Here is a 14,800-nt window from a genome sequence, read left to right on the forward strand (position 1 = left end):
CATTGGTTACACGTCTCTGTCACCTCTTGTTCGCCTTGACGGCACTTTGAACAGTGGACGTTACATTTCAGATGTGTTACGACCCGTGGCTCCACCCTTCATTCGATCCCTGCGAAACCCTACATTTCAGCAGGATAATGCACGACCTCATGTTGCAGGTCCTGTACGGGCCTTTCTGGATACAGAAAATGTTCGACTGCTACCCTGGCCAGCACATTCTCCAAATCTCTCGCCAACTGAAAACGTCTGGTCAATGGTGGCCGAGCAACTGTGGTATCGTTTTGAAGCTGCATGGGCAGCTGTACCTGTATACGCCATCCAAGCTCTGTTTGACTCAATGCCCAGGCGTATCAAGGCCGTTATTACGGCCAGAGGTGGTTGTTCTGGGTACTGATTTCTCAGGATCTGTGCACCTAAATTGCGTGAAAATATAATCACATGTCAGTTCTAGTATAATATATTTGTCCAATGAATACCCGCTTATCATCTGCATTTCTTCTTGGTGTAGCAATTTTAGTGGCCAGCAGTGTAGCTTGCTAAAGGATGTTTCTCCCAGTAACACAAACACTCCATGGTTCAATGGCAAAACAAAACAGAAACTTGGAAATTTATGAACGCAAAATGAGGTGCAGCTCTTATATTTGCACTTACGCTGATCAGACAGAACATTATGACCACCTATCTACTAGCCAGTATGTCCCCCTTTAGCATGGATAACAGTGGCAATGTGTTATGGCATGGAAGCAATGAGGCCTCAATATGTCGCTGGAGGGAGCTGGCACCACATTTATACACACAGCCTGAGCAACTCCCGCAAATTCCGGGGATGGGGCAATGAGCTCTTACGCCATGTTCAGTCACATCCTAGATGTGTTAGATCAGGTTCAAATCTTGAGAGTTGGAGGGGGGAGGGGGCAATATATCAATTGTAACTCGACACTGTGTTCTTCTAACCTCTCAATCACACTGCTGGTCTTGTGACGACTTATTATCTTCTTGAAAAACGCCACTGCTGTCGGGAAACATTATCACCACAAAGGGGTGTTCATGGTTTGCAACCAGTGTACTATACTCCTTGGTCGTCATGATGTTTTGCACGAGTTTCACTGGACCCATGGATGCCCATGTGAGTGTTCCCAAGAGCATAATGGAGCCACCGCCAGCTTGTCTCTGTCCCGAGGTGCAGGCTTCAAGGAGCTGTTGCCTTGGAAGACGACAGATTCGCGCCCTACCATCGGCATGATGAAGAAGGTATCGAGTTTCATCTGACTATGCAAAGCTCTGCCACTGCGCCCATGTCCAGAGCCGCGTGCCCATTTGAATTGTAGTTGCCGATGTCGTGGTGTTAACGTTTGCACATGTATGGGTCGTCGGCTTCGGAGGCCCATAATTATGAATGTTTGGTGCACTGTGTACTCACACACACTTGTACTCTGCCTAGCATTGAAGTCTGATGTTAGTTCTGCCACAGTTCGCCGCGTAGCCCAGCCTACGAAGTCTGTCATCTGTAATGGGAGGTGGCCGCCCAACACCACAACATGATGGATGTGGTTTCACCTTGGTTTCGCCACATACTGAAGACACTCACCACAATACCCCTCGAACACCTGGCAAGTCATGTAGTTCTCGAAATGCTCGAGCGGAGCTTCTGGGCCATCATGATCTGTCCTTGGCCAGACTCAGATTTTTTTTTTTTTTTTGTTCGATGTAGTTCGTTGCGTTTGGTCTGGGCGGACGTCACAAGACATCCGTTTAAGTTGATCGTTGATTACTTGACTCAGTTTCTTTATTACAGAGAGCACGCAGCCCTCTGACCGAACACGCTGAGCTGCCGTGCCGGCGAGATAGATTGCGCGCCTTGCTCATTCTACACATGGGCCGCACGCTCACTGGTACTACGTACATGCACCATGTGTTTGTCTGACTAGCCGTCATTCCTTACTAGGTGATGATGCTATCGCCTGGGCGGGTTTATACCTTCACCAGGTCCGTGGTCATAATGTTCTGGCCGATCAGTATATGTAATTTAATTATGTGTTTTTCTGACTACAAATATTTATAAATTGCATCTTGGACACTGCCTGGATAAAACAAAAGTTGAGAAACACTTTATACTAATTTATTTAGATTTTTTAGAATGGCCAATGAGAGAAACGAATGAGGAAAAATAATGGAAATCCCACGGTGAGGCCATGAAGACCATTGATAGTCGACTGATCGTTGGGTCATCCTCAGTCATTCATTACTGGATACGGTATGGAGGGGCATGGAGTCAGTACACCACACACGCTGCCGTTGCCAACGCTCTGGCGTCGGAGCCAGTGCCTCTCAGTCACGTAACTCCTCAGTTGCCATCACAAGGCTCCATGCACCCCGGTTCAGTCCTATCATCAAAGAAAAATCCCCAGCATGAGAGTCTTTCGCACTGACCTCTCAGCTGTGGAGGAGGATAACAAGTAAGGAAATAAATAAAATATCTGTGATCCATAAAAATTAAATACAGAACCTGGACAATAGCTGATTAGATGGTTCAAATGGCTCTGAGCACTATGGGACTTAACTTCTGAGGTCATCAGTCTCACAGAACTTAGAACTACTTAAACCTAACTAACCTAAGGACATGACACACACCCATGCCCGAGGCAGGATTCGAACTTGCGACCGTAGCCGTCGCGCGGTTCCAGACTGTAGCGCCTAGAACCGCTCGGAGCTGATTAGAGCTGTGCGATTTGGTGTGATGGAAGACGTCAAGCGCACCAGCAGCTCAATGTTGCATTTAATTTGTAGGGTATGAAGGCTATAGTTCAAGCCAGATGAGATTATGTAATGTTTTTGTGGGTGTTTTTTGTACCATGACTTGGGCCCATTCACTCAGGTTACTGTGAACATGGAACAGGATGTTTATTTCAATATTACCCTTGACTGAGTGTTGCCATTTCTCCCACATCCACACAATGAATATGCTGTGGACATTCCCATTTTCCTGCCCGCATCTCGTGGTCGTGCGGTAGCGTTCTCGCTTCCCACGCCCGGGTTCCCGGGTTCGATTCCCGGCGGGGTCAGGGATTTTCTCTGCCTCGTGATGGCTGGGTGTTGTGTGCTGTCCTTAGGTTAGTTAGGTTTAAGTAGTTCTAAGTTCTAGGGGACTTATGACCACAGCAGTTGAGTCCCATAGTGCTCAGAGCCATTCCCATTTTCCAAGTCGACAATAGCAGAGTTAACGGAGCTGTGTGCATGCATTTTGGGTCTGATGATCGATCTCCATTGGATCTCTGAGTCATCCAATCTTAAGCCCATGGAAAATAACTGTACTTACTTGGCACAGCAGACGAAACGTAGCACTCAACATCCATACAATTTGATAGCTCTATGGGATCCAACCACCACTGAGTGAACTAACTACATGTGTGCCAACGCTCTTGCCACTTTGGTAAGACTGAATCGTGCCCAATCACCACAGTTGAGCAACATTAGGCCTGGTTCATACTTGGGTGGTTGGCTATCGGGGGAGAAATCGGGTGCTGTTGGCTCGAGTGGTGTCCAACTAAAAGACTTGGACCAGACGGTGGTGTCATACGGCATCATCATCTTCAACTGATTATTGTGGCGTATCTGAAGGTAACCTGTTTGCTCTTTTCCTCGCAGAACTGAGGGCGTTATTAGGTCTAGAGATAATGATACCTGATATTAATGTGATATCTCCTGCCAGTGACTAATATTTTATCCTGTGTGTTAACCCCATCACTGAGACAATCTGAGCAGCCATCTTAGGTCGTTTGCAGATGACACTGTCGTTTATCGACTAATAAAGTCATCAGAAGATCAAAACAAATTGAAAAACGATTTAGAAAAGATATCTGTATGGTGCGACAATTGGCAGTCGACCCTAAATAACGAAAAGTGTGAGGTTATCTACATGAGTGCTAAAGGGAATCCGTTAAACTTCGGTCACACGATAAATCAGTGAAATTTAAAGGCCGTAAATTCAACTAAATTACAAACAACTTAAATTGAAAGGAACGCATAGAAAATATTGTGGGGAAGGCTAATCAAAGATTGTGTTTTATTTTCAGGACACTTAGAAAATGTAACTGATCTACTAAGGAGATGCCTAGACCACGCTTGTACGTCCCCTTTTAGGATACTGTTGCACGGTGTCGAAGTGGGATCCGTACCGGATAAGATTGACGGAGTACAACGAAAAAGTTCAAAGAAGGGCAGCACGTATGTATTATCGCGAAATAGGGGAGAGAATGTCACTGAAATAATACAGGATTTGGGTTGGACATCATTAAAACAAAGGCGTTTTTCGTTGCGTCGGAATCTTCTCACCAAATTTCGATCACCAACTTTCTCCTCCGAATGCGAAAAAATTTTTTTTGGCAGCGATCTACATAGGAAGAAACGATCACCATGATAAAATAAGGGAAATCATAGCTCGTTCTGAAAGATGTAGGACTGTAGGTGTTCGTCCATTCCACGCGCTATACAAGATTGGAATAATAGAGAATTGTGAAGGTGGTTCGATGAACCCTCTGCCAGGCACTTAAATGTGATTTGCAGAGTATCCGTGTAGATGTGGATGTAGATCGCTTCCAGTCCGACACCTGACGTTCAACTGCTACGGAGATGCCATAATTTGTTGTTGGTTACACACTTACTTATAGTTACCAGAATTTGAGTAAATGCTGTTCCGCACATGAGGATTTTGTGTTGTGGTACTGGGACTGAGTTGAACATGGTTATGGATCTCGATATTTCTCATTAACAAATAAATGTCTTTACTTTTTTGTCAAGATTGTTACTTGCGTATCAGTTTTTTGTACCGTTTTGAAAAATGAAAAAAAAAACTTTTATAAAGACAGAGGAACTTAGACTTTTATAAAGCTGACTTTGTCAGATTTTTAAGGACATAAAAATTACCTGAATGTTACTATCATTGAAGTTAGAATTTCTGTAACAAATTTTTATATGTTTAAATATGAGTTTCATCAGGATTTGTTACTCAACGCATGTAAAAACATCTCACGTGATGGTACAACAGGGCATATAAGCTTGCACCAAATAAAAGAAATATGTTAGACTCAGACAGATGTTTAAAAATAGAATGTTGTGGGCGGGCACCAAAAGAGACCTTGTGGAAACAAGTGAATGTTTAAGTTTAGTATAAACGCATTCGTGACGTAAATTAATTTTTTTACTGTTTCCAACTGGAACACTTGAAGATTTACATTTGCAACTGGACATGAAAAGATAAGCATATGAATGAACTTGAGTCATAATGAGGGAAGTGCCTCGGCTCCAGCCCATCTTCAGGGCAGATAGGTCACCACCTGCTGTAGGACGCGATGCAGCAGCAGCTCATAGCCGTCTCACAGTCCTCATAAGATACCTTTCCGTCCTGGAATGCTGCACATTTTGATTTGTTTCCTGGAACACAACAGGTTTGAGATGAAAACAGTTTTGAAATGTTTTGTGAATTAATTGTCTGAAAGTAAGAAATAAAATGACTAATGAAACACTTGACGCGCCTTTGAATGATGCTCGAGCAGATACTAGTTGAAATCTGATGTCGAATTTCGCTCAGCGCTTTTCTTACGTCACTAATGCACGATTCTCCATGCTGTTACGGTTAATTATTTTTAATTATTTGCTTTGCAGTAGTAACTCTGTTGGTAAAACATTCAACCTCTTGACTATCCATACCAGTAGTATCTTAACTGGTAAAACATTTTGCCACTTGACTTCATATGGCAGTAGTCTCTCAAGGCCCCACAATAGCACACTGCACAGTGTACATAATCCACCAACCGACCAGACCACTATTCTCTACTACTCATTAAAATCGTTAGTTACACACTGAACTTTAAATCCTCAGTTCTTACCTCATTAGCTGCACATGTTTTCGAGTATCTTTCAGAGAGACGTGAAATGTTTCTCTAATCTATTTTATTTCTTAGTATTAGACAAATCAGTCCACACAACTTTTGAGGTATTTTTCAAGTTGTTATTTTCAATTTTTTGACTGTTAAGTATGACTCCATTGTAACTTTTTATCCATAAAATAGCTAGGCCTTGAAGACACGCACTTTTTGATGCTTAATTTACAAGCTATTCGGAAATACTTCAATTTTTCCTCAAATAACAAAATTTTTGTTAACTAACTTGATTACTTTCAAACAGTTAAATCTTTTTTTCGAAATTAGACCTCAAGCTGGTCAATTTGATTCCTCATTTGTCCATTTTCCACTCTTCGTTTGGGTATGGAAATTATGCCAAACATTTTCGTACTATCAATAATTAAGTTTTTATTATTACCCTAATTATTTTTAAACAATTAAATTATTTTTCCAAAACTAGACCTCACGCTGGTCTATTTGATATCTCATTTGTCCATTTCCAACTCTTCGTTTTGCAATGAAAATTTGAATCTGTAATTTTCCCTCAAATCAGTAATGACTCTGAGCACTATGGGACTTAACATCTGTGGTCATCAGTCACCTAGAACTTAGAACTACTTAAACCTAACTAACCTAAGGACATCACACACATCCATGCCCGAGGCAGGATTCGAACCTGCGGCCGTAGCGGTCACGCGGTTCCCGACTGAAGTGCCTAGAACCACACGGCCACACCGGCCGGCTCAAATCAGTAATTAAGTTTTCCTTAATTATTATGGTTATTTTCAAGCAATTAAATATTATTTGCCAAACTACATCTTGTTGTTGTTGTGGTCTTCAGTCCTGAGACTGGTTTGATGCAGCTCGCCATGCTACCCTATCCTGTGCAAGCTTCTTCATCTCCCAGTACCTACTGCAACCTACATCCTTCTGAATCTGCTTAGTGTATTCATCTCTTGGTCTCCCTCTACGATTTTTACCCTCCACACTGCCCTCCAATGCTAAATTTGTGATCCCTTGATGCCTCAAAACATGTCCTACCAACCGATCCCTTTTTCTAGTCAAGTTGTGCCACAAACTTCTCTTCTCCCCAATCCTATTCAATACCTCCTCATTAGTTACGTGATCTATCCACCTTATCTTCAGCATTCTTCTGTAGCACAACATTTCGAAAGCTTCTATTCTCTTCTTGTCCAAACTATTTATCGTCCATGTTTCACTTCCATACATGGCTACACTCCATATACATAATTTCAGAAACGACTTCCTGACACTTAAATTTATACTCGATGTTAACAAATTTCTCTTCTTCAGAAACGATTTCCTTGCCATTGCCAGTCTACATTTTATATCCTCTCTACTTCGACCATCATCAGTTATTTTACTCCCTAAATAGCAAAACTCCTTCACTACTTTAAGTGTCTCATTTAATAATCTAATCCCCTCAGCATCACCCGATTTAATTTGACTACATTCCATTATCCTCGTTTTGCTTTTGTTGATGTTCATCTTATATCCTCCTTTCAAGACACTGTCCATTCCGTTCAACTGCTCTTCCAAGTCCTTTGCTGTCTCTGACAGAATTACGATGTCATCGGCGAACCTCAAAGTTTTTATTTCTTCTCCATGGATTTTAATACCTACTCCGAATTTTTCTTTTGTTTCCTTTACTGCTTGCTCAATATACAGATTGAATAACATCGGGGAGAGACTACAACCCTGTCTCACTCCCTTCCCAACCACTGCTTCCCTTCCATACCCCTCGACTCTTATAACTGCCATCTGGTTTCTGTACAAATTGTAAATAGCCTTTCGCTCCCTGTATTTTACCCCTGCCACCTTCAGAATTTCAAAGAGAGTATTCTAGTTAACGTTGTCAAAAGCTTTCTCTAAGTCTACAAATGCTAGAAACGTAGGTTTGCCTTTTCTTAATATTTCTTCTAAGATAAGTCGTAAGGTTAGTATTGCCTTACGTGTTCCAACATTTCTACGGAATCCAAACTGATCTTCCCCGAGGTCCTCTTCTACCACTTTTCCCATTCGTCTGTAAAGAATTCGCGTTAGTATTTTGCAGCTGTGACTTATTAAACTGATAGTTCGGTAATTTTCACATCTGTCAACACCTGCTTTCTTTGGGATTGGAATTATTATATTCTTCTTGAAGTCAGTGGGTATTTCGCCTGTCTCATACATCTTGCTCACCAGATGGTAGAGTTTTGTCATGACTGGCTCTCCCAAAGCCATCAGTAGTTCTAATGGAATGTTGTCTACTCCCGGGGCCTTGTTTCGACTCAGGTCTTTCAGTGCTCTGTCAAACTCTTCACGCAGTATCTTATCTCCCATTTCATCTTCATCTACATCCTCTTTCATTTCCATAATATTGTCCTCAAGTACATCGCCCTTGCATAAACCCTCTATATACTCCTTCCACCTTTCTGCCTTCCCTTCTTTGCTTAGAACTGGGTTGCCATCTGAGCTCTTGATATTCATACAAGTGGTTCTGTTCTCTCCAAAGGTCTCTTTAATTTTCCTGTAGGCAGTATCTATCTTACCCCTAGTGAGACAAGCCTCTACATGCTTACATTTGTCCTCTAGCCATCCATGCTTAGCCATTTTGCACTTCCTGTCGATCTCATTTTTGAGACGTTTGTATTCCTTTTTGCCTGCTTCATTTACTGCATTTTTATATTTTCTCCTTTCATCAATTAAATTCAACATTTCTTCTGTTACCCAAGGATTTCTATTAGCCCTCGTCTTTTTACCTACTTGATCCTCTGCTGCCTTCACTACTTCATCCCTCAGAGCTACCCATTCTTCTTCTACTGTATTTCTTTCCCCAATTCCTGTCAATTGTTCCCTTATGCTCTCGCTGAAACTCTGTACAACCTCTGGTTCTTTCAGTTTATCCAGGTCCCATCTCCTTAAATTCCCGCCTTTTTGCAGTTTCTTCAGTTTCAAACTGCAGTTCATAACCAATAGATTGTGGTCAGAGTCCACATCTGCCCCTGGAAATGTCTTACAATTTAAAACCTGGTTCCTAAATCTCTGTCTTACCATTATGTAATCTATCTGATACCTTTTAGTATCTCCAGGATTCTTCCAGGTATACAACCTTCTTTCATGATTCTTGAACCAAGTGTTAGCTATGATTAAGTTGTGCTCTGTGCATCTTATGTTGATCAATTTGATACCCCATTTGTCCATTTGACTCTCTTAGTTCGGCTATGAAAATTCGGACAAAAATTTTCCTTTAAATTACCAATAATGTTTTTCTCAATTACGCATATTACTTTAATGAACTTGAACCAATTTGTTGCTAAACTACACTGCACGCTGGTCACTTAGATGTCCCATCTGCCCATTTTCCAATCTTCGTTTGTCAATGAAAATTCTGACAAAAATCCGTTGTGTAATTTCTATGGAATCTTATTTTCGCTCGGCTGAAACCTACGATTAAAAGATGGGGAAAAATAGTAGCTCTCGACATCAGTAATGAACGTTTATAATATAGTTTTCTAGTTGACTAAATGAATTTTTTGCGAAGTGACTTGATTTTATGTTACTATGTTTCATTTTAAATTCAATTTGCCATTTGAAATCGTTGACTTGCTTGCAGCACTAAACTCAGGTTAGGAAACACATAGGTAAATTGGGACAAGGACATCCGCGTGCTCTCCCTCACACACACATACTCACACAATGTGGATATAAAAGTGAGCCACTTTACATTGTCTGCTTGATAAAGGCCTTCTCTGGAGGTTCTTTATGTGTTGACCCCCACCAGAAATTCCTTTATCAGAGCTTCGCATAGCCACACGTTCTACCCACCACCGTTTCCTTCTCACTACGGCCACAATTACACCCTCCTCTCCAGTCGTTCTCTCACGCATTTATTAGTCTCCAATATCTTCTACCATTTCCCAACGACAATCCTTCCATTTTTCTCTCAGCATTTATAAGATTCTGAATGACTCTCGTATCAGAAGTTCATGTCTTACTGCCTTAAGTCAGAAATTGTAGGTCACTTCGATTATAAACGATCAGCGCTTCTTACCAGTTTTGATTTACTATAGTGAGACATGAATTTTCAGAAATTGAGGATCGAAAGGACCGATCACCAGCCTTGGACAAAGGTATGGCCTGAGTGACACAATCAGGACGTTGACGACACTGCAATCTGAGGTGGGTCACCCTTTAACGAAGTGTGTGTGAGAAAGTTTCCTAGGACGCTTAACAAAGACGATTTTGGAATGAAGAGGAGAAGTTGTTAACTTTGTAAGAACTGAATATGGGTGCAAACGCTTAAGGATTCATTTTAAGAACAGTTAATTTCTCAGCAGTTCAACCGTATTTGGAAAAGTGTCTTACAGTGGTTTTTATATCTTTGCGAATCAATGCGCACACCCTACCACTCTATATCTTTCCCAACAACACTCGGATCCTGAGTTCTACTTTTCGATATCAGAGACAAGCGCTCTGCTTGCAGCTCTCTACGGCAATACACAATCAAATACTTTAGCCGTAACGGGGGACAAGTGTGAAACAGCATTTGTTCCTTCCTGTATTCTGGCTCACAGAAAATATCGAATATTACTAGTAGCAACTACACGCAATAACTCGCGGTAGGAGCCAAGTCCGAGTCAGTTTTTGTTCCCCTTTATACTCTGACACACAGAAAATAACGACTATTAGTCGTTGCTACTACACTAGAGACAAACCCTTTTCCGTAACAGGCGGAAAACTCAAGATAATAACTGTCGCCAGATACTGGAAATTCAGCAGTACAGACATCTCGTAGTTTTACTGCATCGAAGTGTCACCCTATAGTGAGCGCTCCCGGCGACTCGGCTGCTGCATTGCACCTAGCTGCTGTCTGGTAATGATTGCTTCTGACTTACTGGTACTGGCTGTGACTGCCTTGGTCCTGTGTACTGATTTTTCAGCGACTTCTTGATAAGTTTCCTGGCAGCGTTGCTTTCCCCTGACACAACTGAAGGTCTTCCTAGTAACCGAGATCTTTCCAGAACCTACCAAAAGTTTCTCTAACATTCTGCCTTTAGGCATGCATTTGCTGTTAGTGGGAACACGGTGGGCATTCTAGCTGAGATAACGATCTTATCTAAAGGTTACTGGTAAGGACATCCATTGTCAGGTTACACATCTGGGCACGTCGCTTCCGTCTCTCCCTCTCCCCTGGCGAACCGCAGGGAATTGTTCAAGGTCACCCAGGGGAATCACCAAGGCAATTGTGTCATATGAGATAAAACTGATGGGAACCCATTCTGTACCAATGAGAATCGAGTGCCCTGTCCGCATCTTCATCTTTTATAACTGGGACACTTCTGTGGGAGGAGTTATTCAGTAGCTGGAGAGCATAAGGAGAGGATTCATCTATTTGTTAATAACAAACTGCGTTAAGTCATGTCAGGTGAGTTCTATTCGATAATAACAGTGTTATGTGACTTTAACAGAGACAGTATTTTTCCACACTTGTCGTTGTTTCCCCAATATTTTCCACAGTTTCCTATTTTATAACTGGAGGAATTCTAGAGCTGTGTAGCACAGGGAGAGGCTGAGTCTATTTGTTTATAACAAATTACATCTCTCTAGGTCTGTTTGTTAATGATACGTGGCACCAGAAGAGACCTCACCTAGGCAGGTATGCAAGCACTCTCAGTTTTACGTATTCTTACGTATTTCGCTCAATTTTACGTGTTTTTACCGGGTTTTCTACAATTTTATGTACACTCCTGGAAATGGAAAAAAGAACACATTGACACCGGTGTGTCAGACCCACCATACTTGCTCCGGACACTGCGAGAGGGCTGTACAAGCAATGATCACACGCACGGCACAGCGGACACACCAGGAACCACGGTGTTGGCCGTCGAATGGCGCTAGCTGCGCAGCATTTGTGCACCGCCGCCGTCAGTGTCAGCCAGTTTGCCGTGGCATACGGAGCTCCATCGCAGTCTTTAACACTGGTAGCACGCCGCGACAGCGTGGACGTGAACCGTATTTGCGGTTGACGGACTTTGAGCGAGGGCGTATAGTGGGCATGCGGGAGGCCGGGTGGACGTACCGCCGAATTGCTCAACACGTGGGGCGTGAGGTCTCCACAGTACATCGATGTTGTCGCCAGTGGTCGGCGGAAGGTGCACGTGCCCGTCGACCTGGGACCGGACCGCAGCGACGCACGGATGCACGCCAAGACCGTAGGATCCTACGCAGTGCCGTAGGGGACCGCACCGCCACTTCCCAGCAAATTAGGGACACTGTTGCTCCTGGGGTATCGGCGAGGACCATTCGCAACCGTTTCCATGAAGCTGGGCTACGGTCCCGCACACCGTTAGGCCGTCTTCCGCTCACGCCCCAACATCGTGCAGCCCGCCTCCAGTGGTGTCGCGACAGGCGTGAATGGAGGGACGAATGGAGACGTGTCGTCATCAGCGATGAGAGTCGCTTCTGCCTTGGTGCCAATGATGGTCGTATGCGTGTTTGGCGCCGTGCAGGTGAGCGCCACAATCAGGACTGCATACGACCGAGGCACACAGGGCCAACACCCAGCATCGTGGTGTGGGGAGCGATCTCCTACACTGGCCGTACACCACTGGTGATCGTCGAGGGGACACTGAATAGTGCACGGTACATCCAAACTGTCATCGAACCCATCGTTCTACCATTCCTAGACCGGCAAGGCAACTTGCTGTTCCAACAGGACAATGCACGTCCGCATGTATCCCGTGCCACCCAACGTGCTCTAGAAGGTGTAAGTCAACTCCCCTGGCCAGCAAGATCTCCGGATCTGTCCCCCATTGAGCATGTTTGGGACTGGATGAAGCGTCGTCTCACGCGGTCTGCACGTCCAGCACGAACGCTGGTCCAACTGAAGCGCCAGGTGGAAATGGCATGGCAAGCCGTTCCACAGGACTACATCCAGCATCTCTACGATCGTCTCCATGGGAGAATAGCAGCCTGCATTGCTGCGAAAGGTGGATATACACTGTACTAGTGCCGACATGGTGCATGCTCTGTTGCCTGTGTCTATGTGCCTGTGGTTCTGTCAGTGTGATCATGTGATGTATCTGACCCCAGGAATGTGTCAGTAAAGTTTCCCCTTCCTGGGACAATGAATTCACGGTGTTCTTATTTCAATTTCCAGGAGTGTATTTCGTCCGATAAAGGAAGACTGTCCCATCGACGTCATGGTGATGTAAGCTTCGGTCCCGGTTTTGTATCACCGCGAAGTCACCACTCCATTACTAGTGTGCGACGTCATTGTGTTAGAAACGAACACGTTGATAAAAATAAGGACGTCTTAGAGAATTCTGTAAATGCCCAGCAGTCGCTGAGAAAGTTGTGATTGGTGCCTAACATTGATAGCCGAGAGATCTCCCGTTCACGATAATAATGGCAAATAGATCCCAAGATGTAGGTGGAATATCAAATACTAGAGCTCCGACAATACGATGTCGTCGATGTCAGAGCACACATCTGGTAATCTTGGAGACCAATTCTTCTGAGAAAAACGGTTGCAGAGTCTATCTGCATAGCGATGTACTAGGAGAGAAATGTTATAAGACAAATAGACAGCAAATTTGGTTGTGTTTGCCACTGTGACAGGACTCATTAAAAAGAAAAAGGGTCTGACAATGGATGTAGTGTTACATTATGATCGGTGTATCACAATACAGCCTCATACACTGTTTCCTATGAAGAAGAGAAAAAAATAGCTATATCCAACCAATGTGTTTTATAGCCGGCCGGGCGGTTCTAGGCGCTACAGTCTGGAACTGCGCGGCCGCTACGGTAGCAGGTTCGAATCCTGCCTCGGGCATGGATGTGTGTGATGTCCTTAGGTTAGTTACGTTTAAGTAGTTCTAAGTTCTAGGGGACTGATAACCTCAGAAGTTAAGTCCCATAGTTCTCAGAACCATTTGAACCATTTTTGTGTTTTATAAGGTTGCTGATCAACTTCGTAGCACTGGTGCTCGCTTCTGTCGCTCACGTAGGACACAGTCTTACCCTTGGCCTACTTGAGCGACGGAAGCGACTGACAGTGAGCGACCTCTGGATACGCGACACTCCAGCGACAAGCAGCAGCATCGGGCGAAAAGCTCGGGTGTCCTGCGTGCGAGATGTCTGCTTAGAGCCAACCAGCTGTTTCTATAAAACGGCGCCCCTAGCCTGTAGAGTACTGTAGCTCGAGTAAGACTGCAAAATTAGGTTCACTTTAGAAAATAAAGCGAAAAAGAATACTGTGCATGAAATTTACAAAGGGAGGAATCTCCATGGAGAATTTCATAAATATTATCAACTACGAAGATCACCTGTCAAATTCTTCGAATACACGTGAATGAGCACAGGATCATTCGATTACCTCATCAATAAATTAAATAGGAATGTCTTTTTACATGATCAAGAACTTTTAACAGCCAATAAATGTGGAAGAATGACTACTACATGACTAACTACAATAAAAAAACACATAAATACACAACAGTGGGTTCTGGCTTAGCGGAAAGGTCCTGGGCTCGATTCCAAGCTGTTCTTTCATTTTAACTGACTCAGTTATAATTCTGTACACAGAGTTTTATGTATACTCTTTACACTGCATCACTAAGTATATTTTTAAGGTCTTGCCAAAGAACTTGGTCTTCACACCTATCCCTGTATATCAAACACATTAAATTCGTAATTAATTACAATGAACCATGAAATTTTACAAATATTTGATGTTGCGAACGTAATTCATGAGCAGTCAGTGTTAAGGCCAAGCGTTTCAATTAATCTAAATAGTTTGTAAAAGTAAAGCATACCAAATTTATGGAAAGAAAGTCAAAACGTTTTGTGTAATGATTTGTCTAAAAGTATGAAATAAAAATTATTCGGGAAACATT

General features: G+C 43.2%; 1 protein-coding gene and 1 long non-coding RNA gene across 2 annotated transcripts in view; one reads left to right on the top strand and one right to left on the bottom strand.

The window, feature by feature from the left end:
- The window catches only part of LOC126457387 (uncharacterized), a 189,622-nt gene that overhangs the window by 85,020 nt on the left and 89,802 nt on the right, over positions 1-14,800 (top strand). The gene's annotated exons all lie outside the window — the stretch shown is intronic.
- Positions 5,180-14,800, bottom strand: part of LOC126457384 (uncharacterized) — a 42,879-nt gene continuing 33,258 nt past the window's right edge. Inside the window, exon 5 of the mRNA XM_050093645.1 lies at positions 5,180-5,430. Within this exon, the coding sequence (XP_049949602.1) occupies positions 5,327-5,430 (104 nt within the window). The 3' untranslated portion in view covers positions 5,180-5,326. The remainder of the gene's footprint in view (positions 5,431-14,800) is intronic.

This window comes from Schistocerca serialis, chromosome 2 (assembly GCF_023864345.2).
Source record: "Schistocerca serialis cubense isolate TAMUIC-IGC-003099 chromosome 2, iqSchSeri2.2, whole genome shotgun sequence".
NCBI classification, from domain to species: domain Eukaryota; kingdom Metazoa; phylum Arthropoda; class Insecta; order Orthoptera; family Acrididae; genus Schistocerca; species Schistocerca serialis.